Source organism: Thermobia domestica, chromosome 2 (assembly GCF_964235325.1).
Source record: "Thermobia domestica chromosome 2, izTheDome1.hap1.1, whole genome shotgun sequence".
NCBI classification, from domain to species: domain Eukaryota; kingdom Metazoa; phylum Arthropoda; class Insecta; order Zygentoma; family Lepismatidae; genus Thermobia; species Thermobia domestica.
In genome coordinates this window covers 373,569,470-373,596,293 of record NC_137455.1, presented here as the reverse complement: position 1 = coordinate 373,596,293, position 26,824 = coordinate 373,569,470, and the positions used below count along the sequence as shown (strand labels likewise).

The 26,824-nt window shown below is 39.1% G+C and overlaps 1 protein-coding gene across 1 annotated transcript in view; it reads left to right on the top strand.

Annotated features, from left to right (window-relative positions):
• LOC145678845 (uncharacterized) overlaps positions 1-26,824 on the top strand; it is a 424,622-nt gene that overhangs the window by 16,333 nt on the left and 381,465 nt on the right. The window contains 1 exon segment of the mRNA XM_081749405.1: positions 13,503-13,672. Coding sequence (XP_081605531.1) covers positions 13,503-13,672 — 170 coding nt within the window.

Here is a 26,824-nt window from a genome sequence, read left to right as displayed (position 1 = left end):
TAAACCTCTGGTTAGGGCGCTTGAAATCTTCGTTTCTTCACGTTAGTGCAGTATTTGACTGAATAACAAAAGAACATTCGCATTCGCCACACTTGCTTGTCCAACGATCACGTTGGTGAATCTTATACCTAGTCTGGCCATAAATATGGTTACAAAGAAAAAAACTCAACATCAACAATAATAGAATAGAGAATTTAATATGTGTATAGTATGTAAAGTTTCCTCCCGATAAAAAAAAAGTCAAACGGCGTCATATCTGGAGAACGTGCCGGCTATTTGACAGATTCTTCCCGTCCAATCAACCGATCGGAAAACATATTATTTAGACATGCTGTAGTGTGTCGTGCACTGTGAGCTGAACATCCGTCATGTTGATACCACATTTCCCTTCTTGTCTGAAGCTGGATGTTCTCTAATAGTGTTGGTTGGCAGCTCTCTTTTAGGAAGTGTATGTACTGACTAGCATTCAGCATCCTATTCATTTAAGAAGGCTCAAGGAGATGTTCATCCACTATTCCACAACAGATGCTAACTCCAACTAACAGTTATATTTAGGTTTAATAGAGAAAATAGAAAAGGAAAAAATAGAATTGAATTGTGATATGAATGGAAGAATAAGGATAGGGGGAGAAAGGAAGGGCGTAATTTCCGCGCTTTTTCTAGGTCCGTTAACGCTGAGTAAGCCACTAAACTACTTTCATTTTAATTTTTCTGTGCAGATTCAAGAAAGAATTAACCAGGCATGTTCATGTTCTATAAACGGCACTGCATAATTGATCATGGAGAGCCAACTTTCTGCCCATGCACCTGGGGAGGGAGGAGGAATCGTGTTTGACCTGTATCTAGAATTCTTTTTGCTTGCGTCTTCTGGTAACAGAAAATATCTTTTCGACCAAGAGACATGAGTTTCTCTCACTTTGTAGCAACAACCCTTTGTATATTTAAATTCTGCAGTGAGAGTTGTTCATACTAGACGACGTAGAATTTGCAAATTATACAAGTGGGATAAATTTTTGTTTTTCTAAATTTCCTACTAAGTGCTTGGGAAGGTTGACTTCGAAAGTTACGTGCGTCTTACTTTCATAGGGATATCACCGACCTTATGAAGCATTTATTCAGCTCTCTTTATGCACCGATCTGTCACAGCACTACTTATTGTCAAACGATTCTCTTCCGAAATTCTTCGGATAGTTTCCTATTGCAGTATGTGTCTTCTCGGTGTCCTGCCAGATATGTATCTGAAAAGCTAGCTGGCTCCCGTTGGGTGCTTACAGTACCGTTTCAAATAACGGCACACATTTGGGAGTAATAGTGTGCAGAAAAACGGTTTCTCGAGAGGAACCGGTTCTTGGAGATCTGGTTTTCAGAACCGGTTCCAGACCTGGATCCGAAAACCGGTTCCGGAACCGGATCCGTTCAGATCCGAAAACCGGTTCCACCAGGAACCGGTTTTGGCCATCCCTAATACTCATCTCCCGCCAAAGATTTGAGCCAGGCTATCACTGCTTGCTTGTATTCCTCATCGTATTCGAACTGTTTTCCATCCAGAAATTTCTTAAGTTTCGGGAATAAGTGAAAATCACTTGGTGCACTGAATTTTTTCTTCAACATTTTCCCTCATTTCTTCCGTAACAAGTGATGGCTTCTCACTCCGATCTTCATCTTTCACGCTGGTCCTTCCTTGATTGAACATAATTCACCATTTCCTCACTGATGACTTGTTCATTGCACTATCACCATAAACATGCTTTATTTGCCTATAAATTTCAATAGGCTTAACTTTTTGCGCGTTCAGAAAACGAATGACACTCCGTACTTCACATTTGGCGGGATTTTCGATTGGTGTCGCCATTTCGAACCGCTGCAAAAACAAGTAGCGGGGTGTTGGTGCCGCGCGTGATGCGCAATCGTTCTTTACTTTCTGAATGACCCTCATATATATAAACAAATAAACTGTGCTGTTACTGTAATGTAGCGTAACGCCTCAAAGAAATAGCATGTAATAAGTCAGTCGACATGAATACCCAAATAAATATTAATAATAATGAAATACATGAGAAATATGCGTGGGCTCCGCACAACACAAATAATCCTATATTCCTTCGGTTAAAAGTCTAAACTTTATTAATCCTAACAAATCAAACAGACGCGGTTTAATATCTAAGTGCGTGTAATATTTAATCATTTTTATAGCTTCAATTTGCACCTGAAGTCAGTGTCGTGGATTTTGGCCTAAGGCGAAAGAACTTCAATGAAAGAGGAAAATGAAGAAAAAGGAAACGTTTTAGGAAGGAAAAATGTGGAAATAGCAATATTGTTAGTTCGACCCCGCGACATGTATGGATGGGTTAAAGCCCAAATCCGAACAAAAAAACCTTTAATGGATATATATATATACAGTAAAACCTCTCTAAAGCGGACAGCCGTGGGGAATCAATAATTGTCCGCTATAGAGAGGTGTCCGCCTTGAAGAGGTTTCAATATTTTCTTAGGTACAGTAAACAAGGTTATATGCAATTGGATTTCTGCATGAATCATATATCTATATTACAAAAATTTTACTGTACCTGCATTATCCTCCTCCATTCAATATTCTATGTTCGAGGCACATGGAAATAAGATGTTATAGTTCTGCACTTTACACTTATCATTACTTACTATGTTTTCAGTATGTTGCTTTAATTTGCTAGTTAATTGCAGTCCAGAAGGTTTTTTTTTTTTTTTTTTTTTTTTTTTGACAATACGCATACCCACGGGCAAAAATTACCAAACTGGTCTTCTGTTTAGTTAGAGATTCCAGCGGGACAGTAAAATAACATGTTATCCCAAACGGCGGGCAATTGCCAATCATTTTTGTGTCTAAAACAGCTTGGATGGGAGTGAGATGCAAGCAAAGGACATGAGAGTGTTATTAAACAGAGAAGCTTCGTCTGGGTTGCTGAGCAGACAGTTGAGGCAAAATGTTGTAATGTTGTCACAATGCTTCCTTGGTGACACATGTATGAATTACTAAAAATGTATTTTTACTATACTTTTCAATTTGTTTCTAGAAAAAGTGTCCGCAATACGAAGGTAAATAATACCTATAAAAGACAGAAAAGACTGTCCGTGTCCGTACTAGAGATTGTCCGCTTTAGAGAGGTTTGTAAATGTGTTTTTTCCTATTACAGTGTTTGGGGATTATAAAATATGTCCGTTACGGGAGGTGTCCGCTTTATAGAGGTGTCCGTTAGTAGCAGTTTCACTGTATATATATATATATATATATATATATATATATATATATATATATAGGAAACGTTGTGCGAAGCTTTCATTTTCTGTAGAGATGTCTGGTCAATTTGACCCTGTTATTAGGTTTGTATGTTTGTGGTCAAAAAGAGTTTATATTTTTGTGGCCAGACCTTTCGACAGTGAGTTCTCGGGAACCGTAGGCTGCAGAAAGATGCCGTTTAAACTGATTGATTGCAATTTTGTGTAGATTGTTCAGTTCAAATTGAATATTTAGAAAATGGCCGTTATTTCTTTATTACATTTTCTGGGGGTACACTGGAAGTGTTGAAATTAAAAAAAAAGTAAAGCATCATATCCTACGAGTTATACATTCCAACACTACATATTCATATACGGGGTTAGTATATCTCTGGCGTTTGTTTCATGGTCAAATAATAATGAAAAACGAAGGATAACCATTTCTCCAGTCTAAGATGAATCTTTATTGTTTGGAGTGTTTTGCCCAATGAACACCATATATCAATGACATAATGAATTGTGTATGTAATGTATTTGCTTATTACTTCATGCAAGAAGAAAGAAAACACTGATCATGCACGAATTAGAAAATCCAACCGTAAGTAGACAAATAGATTTGCAAACGGTACGAGTTATTGAAAAAAATAATAAAAAAAATCTCTATATGATACCCCTTGCCAATTTTTATCAAGACATCGTTCACTTGTGTCTGTAAAGGGACATATAATATACAGATGTTCTGAGGAATGACAACGATATTCATGTTGATATGTGAATGATGCTGTGTATAGAGAGCGCAGGCCCAGCTAGTATGATTTAAAAAAACGTAAGTAACATTAACTGTCGACTGTAGTACATGGAAACTGATAATAATGGTTAATTATGATTTAAATATTTTCGTGTATTGATTTTTTCCCTAATGCTCTGTAATGAATGATATATGCGAGAAGTATATTTCAAGGAGAGAGAAGAAACAGTATAACGTTACCTATAGAAAAGCAAATGCAATATTTTTGTTATCATTTGATATTAAGTAAGAAAACAAACATGAATTTCCATTATAATAGAAATTTCAATGTGGAAGAGAAGTTTTATGCAGATTACTTCTCTCATTTAGAGTGCGAGTGTTTTCGTTATTGATCGCTTGGTGGCGTCACTGTGATGTGTTGTATCTCTGTAATCCTCGTTGTGTTTAGTTTAAATCGATTCGTCCAGGTAGCCGGAAGCGGTTTTCACATGGGATGTGTGTACAAGGCACGTTGGGGATTAATCAGGAATTAGTAAGAAGCGGCAATAAAAGCGGGAAATAGCGTATGCATGACGCGAAAGTAAATTCTAGAGATTTCTTCGGTGCTTTTAAAATGTTGCATTTAGGTGTTCCAAGGATTTTTTTAAAAGGCAGCTAATTGTTATTTTGTTTCAAGAGCTTACAATATCGTAAGAAAAAAAATGTAAGTTGACTTCCAGAAGTTATGTCTTGTAGGCTAGAAGAGGCGGATGGTTAACCCTGGTGAACTGTGCTGAAGTTAACTTGTGGCACACAAAAATAAATAAATAAAAAAAAATAAAAAAAATAGGATGTTGTTCATACAACCACATAATCCAGGGATTGAATCCACGATCTTTTGAACTATAAGTTACCGGAAATGTCTATGCTCGTGAAACAGACTTTCGAGCTCTATAGTTCAGTGTGAGCCATGAGAAGTCCAGAAGATTTTTCGCATGGGATTTTGAATATACGGGAAGTAAAAGTAGTACTACAAAAAAATCTGGTAACCCAATTCGAGTCCGATCTGAGAAATGCCCCTGGGGGAATTTAGTTACTCCCTAAGTATTTCTCCATTCCCGGATCAAAGTCGAAAAGAATTACTGATGCGAGCCTGGGTGAGCGCGAACCCCAAAAGTGGATAGCTAACCAATGCTCAACTCCGAGCAAGCGGGAGCGCCAATACAGTTGGCGGAAACGAATACTAATCTTGGAGGCTCGAGCCCCATTGAGGTTACCAGAAAGAGCCTGAGGTCCGATTTCGAGATCGCCATCTCTGTTCGATATTATTGAGCTGCGTGTTCCTTCGCTTGGATTCTTATTAAAGATACGCCACATTGACTTGATCCCTAGTCTTCCGTTGCAAGCGCTGCTATCGGCTGAAGGAATTCCACTCCCTTTCTCTCGCTTAGCAACAGCTGAACCCTTATTGGCTCAACGCGTGGGTGTGTGTGAAGGTGTGAGCTTTAGTTCGCATTTTTGCCACGGCTCAAGACATTTTGGTAGCACAATAGCATTTCAGTGGAAGGAGGGACAGTGGCTCAGTGGTAGAGCACTTACCTCAGGTGCGTGGGATCTCTGGTTCGATCCGCAGCTAAGTGTAAGTTTGTGGTGGATAACATCGTGTCCGTGAGTTTTCTAGGTGTACTCCCATTTCCTCCCACATTCTTAGTCCACCAATTCTTCCATCATTCACTTGCCGTAATCATCCGTCTCCCTTAGCTTAATAGGCATAATTGTGGGACGTTAAACTGAAAGACCATTTCATTTTCGTTTCAATTTATCTATAAAAGTATATGTATCTTCCAGCATAACTCTGGAATGCCTAGGGCAATTGTAACCAAACTTGGGACATACATTACTTACTATGTGGAAAAAGGTGCTGTTGGGATAAGACACCCCTGGCATCCCGTCGGGTGAGGCTGAGAAAGGCACCACATCTTTTTATAAATTTAACAACCCCTAACAATTAGGCAACACTTCGAAACGTAAAACAACTTTGGCTGTCTACATAACAGGGGTAACGTTTTCCATAAATCTACTCTTCCCATGCGAGAAGTAGGCGTTGCTCGTCGTTATTTATTACACACAGTTCTTTATTTCCAAATATTTTGCCTAAACATTATTCTTCCCGTGCGGACTATTTCACCTAGTATCAGTATAAACATACCGTTTGGCTATGGCGCGGAGGATTCTTGGTTCAATACCAGGTCCCGTGAGCTTGTGGTGGATAAGATCGTGTTGTTTTTCCCTCTTTCTGGGACTTCTGTCCTTATTTAACTAAATCTTCCATTATCATACACGTGATATTGGTTATTCGTTTCTTTCAACTACTGAGCATAACAGCGAACCATTCACTACAGGTATTATAGGGAGCTAGCTTGTTTACCAGCGGGGGCTAGAGGGGGGAAAATGTCAACATTTTTTCTACCTGACTCTTGCGATACTCTCTTACCTTCCTTCTATATGTCAGCGTTGCCAGGGTTAGAAAATTGTCACATGAATGTCATTCTGAAGAGTTAGTGTGAGTTGGTTATTTGTTGGGTGCTGTTGTGGTTGCAGTTTTATTGCTTATTATTCATTTGACGATGGCTTCACAGCGTAAGAAGGGCAAACTATACACAGCGAAGCTAGAGAAGTAATAAAGAAGGTCATAGTGCAGTGCGACGAAGAAGTGAGGGAGAAAAAACTGAAGCATTTGTTATCACAGCCTAATTTGCGTGTGTCCACCTATACAGGGATCTTCGATAAGGATTACATAATTGCATAAACTCTTAATTAAGTGAGTATTAGGTGAATTTTTTGACAACGCTCTGGCAACCCTGCCCAGGACCGTCGAGTGACCGTTTCTTGGTGACGGGGTGGGGCAGCTATCAATCAACTCTGAATTCTTCAGCCTCGCATTAAAGCCAGCTCCCTATAATACACATTTTCAACTCGATTTTCTATGTTATCCTAGTTTGATTATCGATTCTGAAACCAAACAAATAGCCCAAGTTTGAGTTTGGAGTTTAGCGTTTCGTTCAGCAGCGAGGCTATATGAGACATGGACGTACAGCGTAATGAGATACGAACCACATGATCTGCCGCGACAAAGACACGTACGATAATCAGAAAGTCATAATGGAGCTCTACAAAGAGTCCAAGAAACCTGACATTGATAAAAGCGAAAAGCGACACAGGAAATACGAGGATCGATTGTTTTTGTAGATATACCTCTCATGGATTCATAATTACTTGTACACTGCCAACACTTCTCAGCATCTTTCTTACCTTTGTTCTATTCCCCTTGCCTCTATCTGTTTCTCTGTACCGCTGGTGTTAACATAAGCCCATGTTCTAACCTCATGTATCGCTTTAAAATAAGGCTGATCCGGTTTCATCCAAACAAATTGTACACAGCGATACCTGTCAAACCAGATTTTACAGAGCAACAGTACTGTATGCACATGTGTATCAGTCTCGTAGCTGTTGTGTAGCTGAGTGAAGGTGGTGTAGTGGGCAAAATGTCGGGAAAAAAATGTGGGAAGAGTACGTTAATACTCCTTTCCATGCAAGCTTTAGTAAAATTTCTCACATAGAAGAACAAGTCCACTGTTGGTGTTATAATTAAACGTTATACATAACAGTCTCCTCCATAACAAACAGCACCAATAAAATTTCACTCAAAAAGAGCGGGGATACGATTAGGGATTAGATACCTGGGCTTTTATCTATAGCCATATTAGCCCAGCCCATCACATATATGAGGGATGACATCTCTCGGCTATTATACTGCCCGCCGAGGAAGGAAGCAGCCTGGGATTATTTTGTTAGGTTGCATCCCGGCATATGCCTTATGAGAATAAGGAAAACCTGACTCAGAATGGCGGCTTGAAAAAAGCGGTTACAGCTTTCCGAGCGAGTATCTCCACCGGGAATCGAACCTGGAACCTCGAAAGAGCGTGTCAGTGTGAAACGAAGTACCTGTGCTAAAGAAGATCTGGGATATGGCGGTCTGTAAGAATCCACTACCACAAAATAGTATGACCAAATGATTGTAATCGTGTGTGGTCAAATTAACAATGAATCATGCGATCCATCACAAGTTGTGGCTGATATTAAGCGATCAATAGCTCTTGTGAAGTTTTCTCAGTGCGTATCATAATATATTTTACTTCAAATATTTTTCTCAATCCTGTGTGTTCTTTTTGCACATCAGTGGCCTTCTTTCACTGTGTTTCAAACAAAAGTTGTATGAAACAGACATGGGCGGCGATTAGGGGGGGCAAAAGGGGCAGTTGCCCCCCCACTTTTTTGAAATGACCCATCAATGTATATAATTTCATTTGGAAATATGAAGTTTTTGTGATAAAAATGGTGCCATAAAATATTTGCCGTTCCGTGAGTACGTATTGGTTGTCTTCCCGTACAGTGAAGAAAGCTACATGAATTGCGTTTTAATTGCCACGAAAAATGGCCCCAAAATTAACCTATTGGAGTGCCACAATTCGAGTGTACTTTCATTTCTTCTTACAAGGGCTCGATATGTTAGTTGCTTTAGAACTAAACGAGATAACATTTCAAAAAAAAAAAAAAAAAAAAAGTTCTTTACAAGCAGTGTTTCTTTCAGAAACAATGTTCCGGGACGCACACTTAGTATTCCGGGGGGAGCACTGCTGGTACTATTCTATTTATTATTATATTATAGACGTATTATTTTGGTCTCGTTCAGGGGGTGGGATACTCTCAGAGCTTCGGGGGGAAGTGCCTCCCAAAAGCATGTCTGGAAGAAACACTGTTCACAAATTATTCTTTAATTGCACAAAAATCGACAGTTCCTAAAATGTCTTCTTTCTAATGGTGAGGAATATTTTGATTTGACTTTTTTGAGTTTAACATCCCGTTCAGCAGTGAGGCTATATGAGACATGGACCTACTGATTAACGTGGAATACAAACCATATGAGCTCCCGCCAGGAATCGAATCCGGGTCTCCCACGTCAAAGGCGCGGCATTGTTTTGCAGTGTAATATATGAATTTAGGGGTATACATACTGTATACAATTTTGTATATACAATTAAATTTAGTGAATTCAACATAATTCTAGGTTTTAGGTAGAGATGCGCACGAGACGAGTCGAGACAGAATTTTCCTGACAAAATTCGAGTCGAGACACGGGTCTTCCAATAGAGAAGAATACAGTTTTCGAGTCAAGACATCACTTTTACAGCACATTTTCGAGACGAAACAGCCTCAATCTTGTCTCGTGGGCATCCCTAGTTTTAGGATTATTTTGCATAACTGGAGTGTGGAGTGATTCTAAGTATTGTTGAGTTTTGATGTATTCCAAGAAAGTGAAAACTGTACCTAATGGCAACGAACATTTTTCGGGAAGTTGCAGAAGTATTTCTTTAAATGTCGCAGCATATGCATGTAGTATTTACTGTTTTTCTAAGAGTAATAACATGTAATAATATGCATGGAATTAAAAATATAAGTTGTTCATTAATTCCCAGTTTCAATATAACTTTTGCGAAACAAGCCTCATTTTTCATTACTCTTCGATTAATATTATCCTTTCTGTTTGTTTTGCGAATTTATCAAATAAGTTCCTAATCTGACCACACAATTTTCCAGACAGAATTTTAAGATGTTCATGAGCAAGGAATCAAATCTCTTGTTACACCTTCGTTGTTTAAGAGTACAAAGGGCTAGTATCTACTTGTGTTGCTCTTGTCAATTTACTTAGTAAAATATGAAACGCGATTTACGGTATTTTAACTGGAAAATACAGTATCCTAATAGTTATACAACCTTTCGTCAAACAAAATGTTAGAAGCCACTAAAAAAACTAACATTGATATACAAATATTGAGATCATGTCTTGCCCCCCCCCCACTTTTGACGTCCAACCGCCGCCACTGGAAACAGAATCTTGTTCAAAGTAGATAAATGTTTGGTTGTAAAATAGAATATCTGAGGTTAAAAAAAAAGTCCCAACTAGTTTACGTACCTTTTAGGTAGTAATTTTTTATTTTATACACTGGAGAAAGTAGCCCATACTATAACTACTAAGTTTGCCACCTAACTTATTTCGGCCATTCTATTGGCTTGCTTTGTGAGATTCTGCCACTTTCAGTTTGAATAATGGGTTAAGAGAGACAGTGATACATATTCTTAAAACGTTAAATCGACTTCAAAACAGCACGTATCACTATCTCTTTTTTTTTTTCTGTGTAAATTAGTGTTGAAACTGGAAGTTATAATGTATTTCAGACACTTCCATTTTTCGTAGTTAGCAATGGAGATAAAATGTGTTCTTAGAAATCGATTGTAAGAAACCGTTTCTCGCTATTATTATTTTTGCTCTATAGTTTTCAACGTTAAAGCTAGAAATGGTTGATTTTTAAACAATTGCGGTTTGAATATCTCCATCAACAAATTTGTTTCTAGGGGCCGCGGTGGCTCAGTGGTAGAGCGTTCACCTCTGATGCATGGGGTTCCGGGTTCAAACCCTGCTCCCGCCAAGTGAACCTTGTAGTGGACAAACACCGTGTGCGTGGATTTCCTCGGGGTTCTTCCGTTTCCTCTCACTTTCTTCATTCCACCATTTCATTCATCTCTCATCATCACCGTCTCCTTTAGCCTAGCAGGCGTATCCGTGGGACGTAAAACTCAAAAATTTCATTTTATTTTTTTTTCCAATTTGATTCTTAACTTTTAACGCTCTGCGTCCCTGCCAAAAATGATGGAGATCCATCAGGAAGTTCTTGAGATTACGGACGGACGAACACACAGAGTAAATATACAAGGATGAGTCATAAGTCTTACAATATTTCCATTACCCGAACATTAGGGGCGTGTATACGCCGTAATCGACCGTAAATACAAGGTCAAACTACTTTAACAGGTAGTATGACGAAGTTCACTATTTGACACGGAGGCATCCATTTCGTCAGTATCTTCAGTCAGTTTTTACTGACAATGACGCTGAGTGCTCAACAAGTTTGGTTCGTGAACTGTTGCTGTGTGAGTTTAAACTCGGACATAACGCTGTAGCAGCAACCCAAAACTTCCGTCATGCTAAAGGAGAAAATGCAGTAAACCATAGAATAGGAGCTCATTGGTTCCATAAATTTCGTGCAGGTTGTAAAAATGTCGATGATCAGCCAAGATTCGGCCGCCTCAAGGTAATAAATTCGGAGGTCATACAACACGTCATTGAGGAAAATTCTTCCACCAGCACCATCAAACAATCCTCGCATGTCCCAATCCATGTAGTGCGTTACCTTCATGAACTTGGGAAAACCTCAGCAGCTTTCGCATTGTGCGATATGAATTATCTCGAGCTGGGGCACAGAGAAGATTGGATGTGTACCGACAACTGCTCCAAAATCTGGGCGATATGCATTTCCTGAAACAGATTACTACATACGGCGAAAAGAATGTGTTTTCCTGAAATCTGAATGTGCAAAATCAGGGGTTGAGCAAGGGTCAACATGGTTAAATAGGGCCGTATCGAGCATAAAGTCGTGCTATTTGGTGGTACTACGATGGGGCAACTCAATTCGAGTTCGTTCCTAGCGATCATGTCACGAATGCTGATCTTTATTCCGAACAGTTGCAACGGACGTATACTACACCACGCCAAAATATCCTGCATTAGTGAACTGAAAACATGCCCTGCTGGAAAAGGATAACGCAAAACCACTCGGTTCGGAAAACAGATTTAGGAACTTGATATATACCGAATTGATGCCTCTTCCGGTATATGGTCTTGACTTTGCCTCTTCGGATTACTACCTGTTTCGGTCTGTGCTGCACTTCCTGAAATATCAATGCTTCACAAAACTAGCAGAAGATGAAACAGCAATAATTGACTTCTTTGCTTCGAACAACAAGACGTGGATATGGACGTGGAATCAAGGAACTGGCAGGAACAGACAGTCCAACACGAGGGGCTGTACTTAGAATATTAACCGACTTTCATTATTCTGTAATAAGTACAGGTGTGCTTTGTACCAGAATATTGCAGGATTTATGACTCACCCCTGTATAAAGGAATTATTAAAATGCTAGGTTTATATGTTGTTGGTCAAGAAAAAATTGTATGTTTGTCGTCAATTCCGGTTATATGTTTGTGGCCAGTTCCTTTTGACTATGAGATATCGGAAACTACAAGCTTTAGAAACATGCTGTTTTCACTTGTATGTTTCAAATTTTGTGTACACATGCCAGTTCTGATTCAAATTAAAAAAAAAAAAAAAAATAGTGCCGTTATTGTTCTGTTCAACAGTTTATGGGTCGTTTTGAGTCCATAAGATTAACATTGTCGCTAGAGCGAAGCTTGAGTTCATATCCTTGTGTTAGGCAAACAGTAGAGGAGTTACGTATGGCGGGTTGCCAGACATTACAGGCGCTTTGCTTTAATGTATTGCGTGCAGGGAAAACGTATACTGGCAACTTCAAAGACTTCAAGAGCCGCAATGAGCCGTTCTCAGACTGATACGGATTTATAAGGACATCATCTGTTAGGGTACTTCTTGAAGTTCGCCACAAACTCAACCCAACACCTATACATTAAAATGCTACGTTTGTGTGTTTGTCAATAGCAATTCACTGCCTTTGTGGGTCGTCTTGTCCGTTAATTGTGTGTGTAAAGTGATATGAACAGTTCTAGTGAGGATGTGGGAAACAAACCCATGCTCATATCAGAATGATGCGCAGAGTAGACATCGCAGGTTCAGCTAGTTAAGAAATTAAAAACTGTTTATATTTAAAATACACACATAGGGAGACACATACGGACAGGACTCATCCAACCCTGACTGGAGTTGGAATAGATGTTGACTTGCTTAGGGAAATATTTTGCTGTACAGTCCGCAGCAAAAAGCCTGCAATATAAGCATGTAAGTTTATTGTGAAACTACGCCTAACATCGGAGGAAATCAACATAACGTCTAAGTGGCACGAATCACGACAGGAGGAACCTCGGCATCCTCCCCTGCACACTTATTTTGGAGCAAAAGACTTCGTCGTTTCACAATAAACTTAACATGCTCATGTTGCAGGTTTTTTGCTGCGGACTGTACAAACCATCTTTAGTTTCCATGTCATTAGTTTTCAAAGTTGAGGTTTGCGAACTGAGAAAAGTAATAGAATCTTTAACTTTCCACGTTTATATCCTGTAGGCTAATTATATAAATGATTAGTGAAAGTGAATAACTATGAAAGAATTGGTGGAATGAGAATATGGGAGAAAACGTCCCCCTAGAAAACCCACGGACACTATATTGTCCATCACAAACGCACCTGGGATCGAACACCCTGTGACAGAGATGTGCTACCATTGGCCGACCATGGTACTTTTTCTTCAAAATACTCTTGAGTAAATTACACAGCTTGCTTTTTTTTTTTAACGGGAAAATGTAAGGTGTAGCAGTAACCCTAGGTTCTATCTTTACTGATGAGGTCTTATATTGTTTATGATTTATGTTTACAGGTGGCCAAGCGGAGCCATGACGCTACCGGTATCAAGCTATGAGGAGTTGTTGGCACGAGTTCGTAGTCTCACTCAGGAGACACGACAACTACAAAGGGAACTTATCGAACAAACTCCGCTCCTCACCACCACGCGGACTACAAATCCCCGCTACGATGTTAATGAGAATGGTAAGTACTTTACTAGAATATCATACACGAAAGAGTACATTAATAACGTAATTATGGAATGTGCTTGACAATGCTCAATTACAAATTTTATAACTGAGAAGATAACAGTATTAGAAACATCTGACACCAGTTCTGATATGAAGTAGACGTATTACTGTAGGTAAGTTACAGCCGTTGAGTATTGAGTGATAGTGAAGTTCTGATTGTCATGGGACAAGGATAGATTTTATCACTCACTCATGTTCTATTCTGTTTGGAGGAACATAGGAAATCCGTGAGGAGGAACATAGGAAATCCGTGAATGTCTTCAATCGCTAACGTCATGCTTTTGCCGAGCACTCTGTAAAATGCTTCGTGTGGACTATTGTACTGTATGGGTCAGAAACGTGATCATTACGCAAAAATGAAAAAGGACTAGAAGCTTTGAAATGTGGGTGTGGCAAAGAATGAAGAGAATCAGCTGGATCTAGCGGAAAACGAATGAGAGGGTGTTAGAATTGGTGTGGGACAATTTTAGATATTATTAAGAAGAGGAAGAGAAACTGGCTGGGACATTGTATCATAAGGGACGTGTTAGAGGGTATGGTGGCAGGAAAGAGAGGGAAAGGGTGAAGAAGACTACAATTGATTGATGGTATTAAAACAGAAAAATCGTACCTGAAGACGAAGAGGTTAATGGAAGACCGTGGAGCATAAAAGCTTCTCAGTTGCAGCAAGTGACCTGCCAATAATGACAGAATACCTAATTAGATATAAGTTCATCTTGTGTGTTTCTACTTTGGGTAGATTTAGGCCTTCCTCTACTATTTCCTCAGAGATTTTAATCTAATATCTTTATCTATACAGTTTCGTCCTTTTTTTTTTTTCATGCATCCTGTCCATTTCTACTTTTACCGCTTTCATTTAATTGGTGACCGTAGGGGATCTTAACCAGTTGGACTGCACTATTCTTCATTACTAATATTGCTGGCCAATTAATAGTTGGCATTTTTCTAAGAGATCTATCAATAAATGTTTGTAGCTATCTTCTGTGTGTTAAATTTAATTTTCATCTTCTGCTTCATTAAAAAAAAGAACTGATTTAGTTATTAGTATAATACTCAGATTTAGTTTTTTGGGTGTGTTTAGTTGTTTCCATACAAGTAAAATTGGTTAAAAGCAGATATCTTTACGTAGTGACAAATTACAGTCCTTAACGCGCTGCACTCGGGTCGGGTGGAATTACGTTACGTTACCAATCTAGGTGAAAGATTGTGTTTTTTTCTATTCCCCTTGCTAGATTTTCTCTAACTGTAGTAAATAATAAGAGATTTTAAAGGGATTTGGTTTACTAAAAAGTCTGTGTCCGTCTGGGAGACAAAGTTTCAAGAACTACATGATTGATCACCATCAATTTTGACCAGGGTGTAGAGAGTCAAAAAGTTAAGAATCGAGTTGGCCAATAGAGGGATCTGAAGCTATAAACAATCAAAACCTTATCCTCTATATATATTCCTATAGGAGTAATTATGGATATTATCCTTGCTTGATAGACTCTCCCGCACTACTTTTTAGACTAGCGGGTTAGTATAGTGATCAGGATGCAAAATACTAATCTGTAGAATACAACATTGCTAAAATTAACTAAGTGACTCTACCCGATAAATCTAAAGACTTAAATATTTTCTATTCTCAGATATCCATTCCTGTTAGTTAGTGTTTGACTGAGGATTGGAGGGTGAGGAAAAATACAAAACTCAAACTTCAATTTTCACGTTTTATACACTGACAAACTCCTTTACGTGGGGTGCACTGTGATACTGACGCTTGTTTAACACAGTACAAAGACAGGTATGTGTACAGAATGTTATTGAATGAAGTAGTAATTGTTGCCTAGGTCTTTTCTGATAAACTAGAAATCCAGATGCGCAGTTTTCGATAGACCAGAAATCCCATTACTGAACTCTACTCCAGGACCAGTCTACAGGCGCTACAATGAAACTAAATTATCAGTGACGTAAATTGAAAATACGGTACTAGGTTTATCCACAAAGATTTTTGCCAATGCAACTTCGAGAAAGAAGGTAAAATTCCGCACCCTCACTCCCCTCACTACTCTCCAAGCGATACTTCCCTTCCTTAACCCAAATCAGGAGCGTCATTTCAGAGTTTGCTTGGGGGGGCAAGTCCCCTTGATATAAGTAAAATTTCGCGTTTTTTTTTACTGTTTTACTACTATTTTATTAATAAAATCTATATAAATCTCCAACACAGGGGGGCAATTGCCCCTCCCTTCCCTCCCTAAATGACGCCCCTGACCCAAATCAACGCAATATTCCTTAATTAATCCTGTTTCTTTACACTAATTACAGAACTTTAAAAAATGTAGCTGATCTTCCGAATTCCTGTGGGCTCTCTCTAGTCTCATGTTGGACGGAAGTATCCTGACTGTGAGCTCATCTCAATAGACCTTCCTCTCACATCATCCTCCTGTCTTTCTGTGGAGCTCCTTTTGGAATCGCTGCAAATTCGAATTTACCAACACCCTTTTTCAGGTTACTCCAGTCAATTTTACTCATTTATGCTAGAGGCTCTTCTTATCCAACTCAGGATAAGTAAATTCTTGTCTTTCGTTCATTCGATAGAAAAGACTGTCTGTGATAGTTTAAAAAAATCGAATTTGAGATCTTAACGGATTTCCAAGTATCATGGCTCCTTCACACCGAAAAGTATAAACGCCTAGAAGCAGCGGAGCAAATCTTTCTTCAACATTGGGGATGGGGTGGAGGGGGAGGACGAGTAAGACCGTTCCCATATTTTTTAAAAAGCGATGTTAAAAATATTTATGAAGTTGGAAACAGTGCTGTGAAGGATCAGGGGAGCAGAGTTGTCTTCAGCATGGGAGGCGGGCAATTTGAGGCTTGTTCTGGAGGACATCAATTTGATCTCACTTTCCTTTGTGGCAATCGGACACAAATCATCACATTTCTCCCCGAAAACACCTTTCAAATCGGATTATTGGGGAAGGAGTCCCCCAGTTCCAAGATTGAAGAGGACATGTCCCCCTTCCCCCTGAATTTGCGCCAGTGCCCAGAGGTCAAACCATGCATCGTATCCGGGCTAAATTTTAAACAAGTTTTGTTTATAAGTCTTAAGTTTTTTTTTTTTTTTCAAATTGTGTTCCTACTCTGAAAAAACAATTCTAGTTCACTAAAATTATATAGAGGGTCTACCCCCAAAATAATTTTAGCCTGGGAATTCCCCAGAAGGGGCGGTTACTATTGTCAATTAGTTCTTTTATCTTTCGTACAATTTGCTGAGAAATGGCTCTGGTGATTTTGTTGATATTTTAGAAATAAGTGTTACGATGAATTAGTAGTAAAACCAGGGTACCAACCGTGGACTTCGGATATCGTGAAAAAGACTGGGATAAACGCGGGTTTCGTTATCAATCCTTGCAAATCAGGAAAATTTTCAAATCAATAAAAATAACATTAGAAGAAAGATCTTTTTGAGTCACAGAACTTTGTTTTGGAACTATTTGATTTGAAACTTGAGGAGACGGGGGTAGGGACGCGCCTTGGATTCCGCACTGGGCCATTTTTATGGTCGTTTTGCGATCAATAAGTTATTTTTGTATACTTTTCGACCGTGAAATTGTGAAGCATTTAACCCTCCGTGGTCACCCTGGATTCTGACAGACCCTAGAGAAATTACTTTTAGTTCTGTTTTTTATTTCCTATTGTTTTCTGAAACATTTCTCATCCATGTAAATTCAGTTGGTAACACTGGCTGTTGTTATGGCTGGTGCGCTGCGTCTATCACAGAATAGTATATAAAAAAAAAAAACATTAAATAAGACAAAAATGTTTCTGGGGTCCATTGGACCCCAGTGTGACTTCCGTGTCACAAAAAATAAGCGACCACGGAGGGTTAAACCGTGAAAACTGTTAATTCGATCATTTAGTTTGACTTGAAACCCTGCGAATATTTGACACTAATGCAAACATTCAAAGAAAAACTCAAAATATGTAGAAGAAAGTAATTCGGAAGTTCATATTCATAGCACCAGTAGAGATTTTTGAATCAGCCTGTTGTTCTTTTTGCTACCTAAACCATTTCGAAGCAATAGCTGGGGATATTTTAGTGGCAATTAAATTAACGGGATAGAAGTCCAAGCACTCACTAGGCCAATAACCAATAACATTAAGTAAATTACAAAAGAAAGGAAAGAAAGAAGTCTTTGGGATCAAGTACTTTCTTGTGTCTGTTGCTTTTTTTTTTTAAGTCCCCAAAGTGAAGAGCTCCACCTCGACTATTTTGAGTAACACATGTGCTCGCGTGCGTTTCGTCTCGTGTGTTGTTTCTTTGCATGTGTGCTTGTAGTGTTGAGTACCTCTTTTTGCTTTTCTTTTTTTTCTTTTTATCAAAGCCGAAAGAGTGTGCAGAAAATCTAAAAGAAAAGCAGGAACTTCATCCCTAATTATCATCGAAAAGTCTGGCTGCTGAGAAAACATTTAAAAGGCGCATGCGTTAGCATTCCCCGGGGTAGCCATATTGGTTCTTCAAAGTTGCGGAAGGGGAAGGGGTGAAAACATATCGAGCCGGTTGTACAGTGGATGGTGCGTAGACCGGGAATCCTTGTACTATGTTCCTCGTGTGGGAGTGCAAGCAAAGGGTGTCGAAACAGTGTACCGTTTACCAAAAATCGTTACGTCATCACCGCCGTCTGGAGAAACATCTGTAGACCGGTGAGCCGTGTGGTTGGTTGTCTTTTGTTTAGTCGTTGATTGATTGCATGGTCGTGTGTATTCACTGCTCTCTTTGCTTTTCAATTATCACCGCAGATGGTTGACTTGTTTTACATATTGAGCTTCGATGATTAATATGTTTAATTTATTACTTTTGTGGTTTGGAGTGTTTGTGGTTGTTATTTTGTAAATATTTCCTGTACGATTTTTTTTAAACCTCGATTTCAGCGACGAACATATCTAAATGACAGTTAAATTCATCCTCATTTATTCAAAATATAATATTTTACACATTATTGATAAAAAAAAAGGGAGAAATTCCAATAATTTAAGTGGAAAAGAACGAGTTCATTAGTGACTTTCATGTATTCTATAGAGCAGTTAATACGAGTATCCAATATACCATTCTTATACATAAAGTTTATTTCGGAACATATGGTGTTAAGTGGTATTAAGATAGACGAAATAAGGCTCTGTTCAGATCACATGTAATATTATCTCCACCATCATTTGAACACTGAGGAACAGAATTGGAATTAGGAAGACCTGTTGCTCGTCTTATCTATGTAACTCTCCCGAAAATGTTTTTCTTGCTAGCCATCGAGTCTCTTGGATCGAAGAGCTAGCGATGCAAGAACTGTTGAAACGTTGGGGACAAACCATTAATTTTTTCCCGTTTATTTTCAATATTCTTTTAAAAAAGACCAATGATTCAGTCCGCATGAAGGACAAATTTTCATAGAGGCTTAAAAACTGTTCTCAATAAGTTATTTCTTCATCCTTGGGAAGAATTTAATGAACACTTTTCGAATTACGAGGCACTTTCCGTTGATTATTTTATTACCTGGGACATCTTCAAAATGGGGGGCACTGTAGTTCAGTGGTAGAGCGCTTACCTCTGGTGCATGGGGTTCCTGGTTCGATCCCCAGCGAGGTAAGTTTGTGGTGGACATTGTGTCCGTGGTTTACTCGGGGTACTCTTCTTTCCTCCCACTTTCTCATTCCAGCAGTTCTTACATAATGGTTAACTTGCCTTAAGAGACCTCATCCTGGCGAAATTAAAATACCGCTAATTTTACAGTAATTATGTGATATCTTCAAATAGATAAAATATAATTGAAATGTGAAACAAGAGCGCCATAGACAATATTATTTTGCGTGAGGTACCGTTATCACAAGTCACCTAGTGGCTTTCCGTTTTCAGCTGTTTAGAAACGCAAAAATAAATGCCGATTTTCAAAATAGCTCGAAATCGAAAGCAGATAAGTGAGTCGTGATAACGGTATCTCATGTAAAATGATATAGTCTAGGGCGCTCTTGTTCCACATTTCGATTATCTTTTTTCTATTTGAAGATATCACATAATTACTGTAAAATTAGCGGTATTTTAATTTCACCAGGATGAAGACTCTTTAATGATCGTCTCCCTTAGCCTAAAGAACATAATGGTGGGACGTTAAACTAAAAGATTTCATTTTATTTCATCCTCAACAACTGGATACCCCAACCTCTACTTTTCTACTAACGGGCACACTTCTCAGGTAAGCTTTGTAGTGGATAAACACCATGTGAGTGGGTTTTCACGGGTTTCTCCTGTTTCCTCCCACTTTTTTATTCCACTATGTTAGTAATTCTCATCACTATCTTTAGCCTACACAGCATAACCGTGAGATACAAAAACTGGAACACTTCTCACCATCAGAACAGTCCAAGCTCTCCCACTCCACACATACGGTACCTACATTATGAACGTTAACCAATTAACGAAGATCCCATTAGCCCAGGATCAAGAGGGTTGTATTTATTCAAATGCAGAGCTCCGCGTCTGTTTACGCCAATAGTCTAGAGTTCGTTATAAGAGAGGTTGATATGTAATGAAGAGGGCGGTAAACCTCTGAGAGAACGAAGAAACTTTTTAAAAAATAAAATAAATGAAAATAAGAGTACATTCAAACTGAACTGAGGCAAATACATTCTGATTTGATTTGTGTCGAAAGTTATTACAGAGAAAATGGCGATGATTGTTGGATCTTCAAAGAGGATGAATAATTTGAGTATGTGGAGGAAACGGGAGAATCCCGAAAAAACTACGTACACGATGTTGTGAACCACAAACTCACATGGTTTAGGATCGGAGCATGGACCTGTCGCACCAGATTGGCATTGAGAGCTATATATATATACACGAGGGTTGGAACTTAAATAGTGGCAACACTGCTGTGGAAACACTATGCAATGAAATGTACTATAGTGCGTCCAGTAAGAGAACGTCTCTGACAGCTCGCAGTGACATTGCCAATACTCGCGTGTCAAGGTTTTTTTTCGGTGCAACTGTAGTGGCAATGTAATTAATGGTATAAGACAGAGTGATCGTGGTTGGTAACACTGGTATCAAAGTAGGGGCTCCAATGTCCCACCGCATGTGCTAAGAAACGTCAGAGACCATCTCTTGTTGGCCGTACTATAGTGGCACTGATAGCGCACGTTTTTGACATACCTACCTACCCTCCGAGCAAATAGATTCGCTCCTCCCACGTCACCGGCAGGCGCACAGGCGAGGGAAACAGTCACTTGTGAGCGAGCAGTCTAACGTAAAGGTGTCATTATGTTTTCGAAACAGGTACAACGGAGTTGGATCAAGATTGAATGTGCCAGAGGTCGTACAGCACGACAGTGTCATCAAGGACTTAAAGAGGCGCGTGGGGATTCGGCATTGTCGTACAGAACAGTGGCACAGTAGGTAAAAGCCTTCAACGAAGGTAGGCAAACTGTGGCAGACATGCATTGGGCAGGTCGTCCTAGCATCTCCGAAAAGAAGTGCAAGCTGTTGCCGCGTTAGTGGACAGTGATCGACGCCTGACGATTCGTGAGCTCGCTCACGAAACTGGATTACCGCATGCGACTGTGCTTCGCATCCTGAAGGAACGTATGGGCATGCGCAAAATTGCATCACGATGGGTTCCGTATGAGTTGACGGAAATGTAGAAATGGACGCGTTACGACGCTGCTCGGACGCACTTTCAGTGGCCGTGCCACTGTTCTGTACGACAATGCCGAATCCTCACACGCCTTTTGAAGCCCTTGATGACACTGTCGTGCTGTACGACCTCTGGCACATTCAATCTTGATCCAACTCCGTTGTTCCTGTTTCGAAAACATAATGACACCTTTACGTTAGACCGCTCGCTCACAAGTGACTGTGTTTCCCTCGCCTGTGCGCCTGCCGGTGACGTGGGAGGAGCGAATCTATTTGCTCGGAGGGTAGGTAGGTATGTCAACAACGTGCGCTATCAGTGCCACTAGTACATTTTATTGCATAGTGTTTCCACAGCAGTGTTGCCACTATTTAAGTTCCAACCCTCGTATATATGGCCAATTCTGGATTTTTTCTTTCCGGAATCCGCACTATCCAAAAATATATGTTTGAGAATCCTATGGTACTCACGCAACAATCTTTATAGTGGGAGCTTGGCTATGGGCATATAATTTGAAGTACTCACCAATTAGCTCTATAAAAATTGTTGCGTGAGTACCTTAGGATTCTGAAACATGTATTTTTGGATAGCGCACATGTTCCTAAGTGAAGTTTTGAGCCGACTACGGTAGTTTCCATAGTTTTGGAGGTATAGACCTTTAAAGCTCTGTCTCTCTCTCTCTCTCTCTCTCTCTCTCTTTTTTTTTTTTTTTTTTTTTTTTTTTTTTTAATGTTTTCGACAGCCTATAAGTCCGAAAGGAAGCATTTATGTATCCAGGTTGGTCTATACTTTTCGTCTTAGGTTGGTGTCAGGAATCACCTCTCAAACATTGTCGGTATTGTTTTAAAACATCCTGTATACATATTAACAGATTATATGTATTGTTATGTTTCTTCTAATGTTATCACACATACTCCTAGTAGTGGAGCAAATATTACTTTAATTAAATTCCGACAACAAAAAAAGATGTGTGATGATTTAATATAATTTTCAGATTATTGTAGACCTGCTCTAATTTCTTGTGTTATATCTGTAGTGTGGAAGTAGCGTGCGCTTAATGAAAAAGATATTTCAACAGATACTTTTCATATTTAAAGTTCTTGTCCATGTGTTCTATTCTCATAATAAAGTCTCCGTGAACGCGGGCAGCCGTAGAATTCTGGAAACTATTCGTGAGAAAGAGAGAAGAGGAAATACATTTATAACATGCCATGAAATGAAAGCCATATGGTTGTTCCGAGTCGCCAGAAATAGTCGTTTCCATTTTACAAAAACGCGATGAACGTACAGTCTTGTTTAAAAAAAACTGGGTATTCATAAATATATAAAACTGTGTGGTAACAAATAGCTTCGGTGCTGACATTCCCATTATAGCCAATCGTAAATTTTGTTATATCATGAAATTCTATATTATTATCAGTAGCGTAGCGTGGTATTCCGAAATGGGGATGCCAAAGTTAGTCACTTGTGCGATACAATACTACTAAAATCAGCAACACATAGCTATACCGATGGGAAATATAAGGTTGTAAAAAAATTTAGGGGGGAGGCCCACTAATTGGTGGCCTAGTGGGGCATACAGAAGCAAATACTTGGATTACGTCAGAAGCCAATAAGCAATTGTCTCAGCTTCTTCTTACGACTACCGTGTGACAAGAAAACTCGGCTCCGCTGTTGTATGAACATTGTTTCCAGTATAGTTCCCTTTATTTCTTTCTCGTAAGCAGCTTCTTTCTCCGCACACCATACTTCAATCTCGTTCTTTAAAAAGTCACCCCTAGAAATTTGTCATCTTGAGTCCGAAACTCAGACACCCATTCGTGAATATGGGCCTGAGTGTATACGTATATCATTTGAAGATGTAAATAGAAAACACTTAAACCAACTCTCGGGGCCTGGTTATGAATATGTATTTCGTTGTCAGATATCCAGATACTGAAGGCAGGGGCGAAAATCTGTCTTCAACATTCGGGGAACGGGTAAGACCGTTCCCGTTTTTTAAAGCGGTGTTCAAAATATTTATGAAGTTGAAAAACAATGCTGTGGAGGATCGGAGTTGTCTTCAACATTTGGAGGAGAGCAGATTTGAGGGAGTAGGGCATATTAGAGGCTTACTCTGAGGGGAGGAGTGATGAAACTCATATTACGGTAGATGAATCTGATTTCTGAGGTTAACCTGTTGTATATTATATACCAGGCGATATAGATAAAATTGTGATACGTATCAAGTGTCGTGAACACATTCTGAAATCTGAATACATGCATATTTATAATTGATATGTTTCTATTTACGCATCCACAATGATCCACATTAAAATTTTAGGACACTTGTTTTGTAATAATATACATAATGACTTCCCCAAAACTATGAAAGAAAATCAACTATGTATGGCGCAACCATACTCTTATTTGAGCAAAATTATGATGATCACAATAGCATTATAGGAATCGTTACAGGAATTAAACAAATAGTTGAAAATAGACTAACAATAATAAATGATAATGAAATATTAAAAAACACGATTCTTTTTTTAAAATGAAACAAATCAAGGGAAACAATTTCCTCCCACTTTTCTTTGTGGCATTCGGATACAAATCATCACAATTTCAAATCGGGTGGAGCGGACATGTCCCCCTCATCTCCTCGGGGTATGTGCTAATAACTGAAGGGCCCAAGCAATCTTTGCGAGGGGCGAGAATGGTGGCTCTCTTGGTCTACCAGATCGGTGACCGTGATTCTACAGAATGCTTTATATTTATGCTTGTGTGTGTGTGAGCTCCCTCAAAGAGTTTCTGGCCACGCCACTGGACGTACTATGTATTAATGATGAAGATTAATAGTTTGCCTTTAATTACGATTACAATTACGATGTATTTAATTACGATTAAAGCATAACTATTTTTATACTATTATTTACATAACCGACATGCTTCAAAAAGGCATTGAACTAGCCATTTCTGTTTTGTTCTCTTTCCTTGACGTAAGCGCTAGTACGTTCTGTACAGAAACTATAGTTTAGTTCAAAATAGATAGAGTTGGAAATAGTTGAAGATATGCCAGCGTATAACTATGGCAAAATGTAGAGTTGTAAGGGGTGAAGGGAGTTAAGAAAGCAAGTAGTTGCGCATGCGCACTCCACAGAAAGCAGACGAAAACCTCGTTTCTTGCAGTAGGCCTGGATGCCCAAGGAACATAGCATACAGCAAGAGGAAAGATAGAAAATGTGACTCTGAGTGACGCGCATGCGTAGGTTCCGCTTATCAAAGTAAGGCGAGAGAGCACATCCAGAAGATTGCAGTGGAAATAATTATGATAATTACAAGCAAACAATTTTTCTACAATGAAATACGTATTTTTTCTTATTAATAGAGGATGCCGGGCATACCGGCGTTCCCTTACGCTACGCCGCTGATTATTATAAGTCCAAAAATGAATCGTGTATTAATCTATAGTTCTCATCATACTGAACAAAATGACATGGGTCAGTGTAAATCCTCATGCGTAGTTTTCGACAATATCGAGAAAAACAAATTTTTGGTAAACCCGAAAGTTTATGCTTTACGAAAACCACGACACCTATTAACCCTTTTAAATGTTATCGAGTATATTTACACAATAGGGTAGTGTGTTCATTATTCGATTAAAAAAGTACCAATAAAGCTTTTTACTTGGTTTTTGTTTTTTCAAGCCTGGAGGCATTGTAGAACACTTTACGTATGGTTTCACACCTTTCTACGTCGAGGCATATGGGATTATGACGTCATAACTTTTTTAAAAAATTGTTACGCCTATTTTTATTATTTTTGGCGGGCTTACTTTTGTACCTAGAAGATTGAAATTTTGCTCACACATTCAGTGTACCCCTTATATTAGTCAGATTTGTTTCAGATCTCTTCGTTAACACAGGGGGGATCCAGAGATACATGATGGAGATATGTGAATGGTACCGTTTAAAAAGTTGTTCTGTCCTGAATCGAAGGAGGTACGAACCATGATCCTAGGATAAATTGGGATGTCTCAGGAAATTTTTACCTGAGCTCCTGTTTATGTGGGAATGGGTTTTGTGCGGACAGTCTTAGCACATTTGTAAACTTTTCCCGTCCTTACTTTTAAAGATAGAAGCCTGAAATTTTGTACACACATTCAGTGTACCCCTTAGTATTTTTCAGTTGATTTTGGTATCTGTGTTAACACAGGGGAGTCCAGAGGGGCTAAAAATTTGAAAAAAGTTACAAAAAATCCCGATTTCCCTCAAAATGTCCCGCCTTAGCGACATGATAGGGTTATGTAAATGGTATTGTTTGAAAGGCTGTTCTATTCTAAAGAGAATGAGATACGAACAATGATTTAGGTTAAATAGGGATGATACTGTAGGTACTTGACTGAAAGTATAATTTACCTTTTTAGAAAAGCCAAAATTCCGAAAGACGACCGGAGCCTAAATTCGGGGGGAGTTGGCGGGCACACATATCAGATTCAGGCGGGATTAGATTTCTGGGCTTTCGGCATCTATATCCTTTAGCCTGCGACACATATGAGGGAAGACATCCCTCAGCGATTACACTGCCCAGAGAATTGGAGAGGAGGAGAGGAATGGAGAAGGAAAGAAGTGGTCTGATACAGTTGCGTCAGGGGCCATCCCGGCATTTGCAAGAAAAAAAAAAAAACACTTAGGATACCTAACCTGAGAAAGCTGTTACACGTTTTCGACCGAGTGTCCCCACGGGAAACCGAACTCGGGACCACTCGCACGAAAAGCTGGAGCATTAGTGACTACGCTACTCAGGGCTACTGCGCAGATCATCATGCAAAATCAACAACCATCATAATATAGGTCGTTTCCCACCACACTATCTCGTCTACAAAAGAGATGGATTACAGGTCTGTGATTTGTTTGTTTACACGGGAATTATACCAGAAGTATGTGAGTATTTCCATCAATCCATCTTGAAGTGGGTCCATGCAACGTGGGGCTTTGAATGCCACGTTAAAGTAGAACGTCCAATTTCAGTGGTGGAAAGAACATCAAATTCTAGTTAGAGAAGGACACGGAGAAGCAAACGGCGTTTTAAGAATAAATACTGAAGAACAAGGGCTCTCCTCTTTCAAAAACCAGATGGGTTCAGTGAAGAAAATTGTATGTTCTCAAAATTAAAAGAGAAAACCACTGTAGGTCCAGTGGCGGATCTAGCCCGGGGCTGGGGGGCCTAGCCTCTCAGTTTTTAGTGTGACAAAAATAATGAAAGTATCATTTATACATTTTTGAAACTTTATAGTAAACTCGTAATATATATGTATCATAGTCTGTATTCTGGTTGGCCCCCCAGTTTTTATCTTCTAGATCCACCTCTGTGTAGGTCTTAATTTAATATTTTTAATACCTAAAACAGACACTATTGACTATTCTAACGTTTATAGCAACAGCTTTACCCATCGACCGTTACTA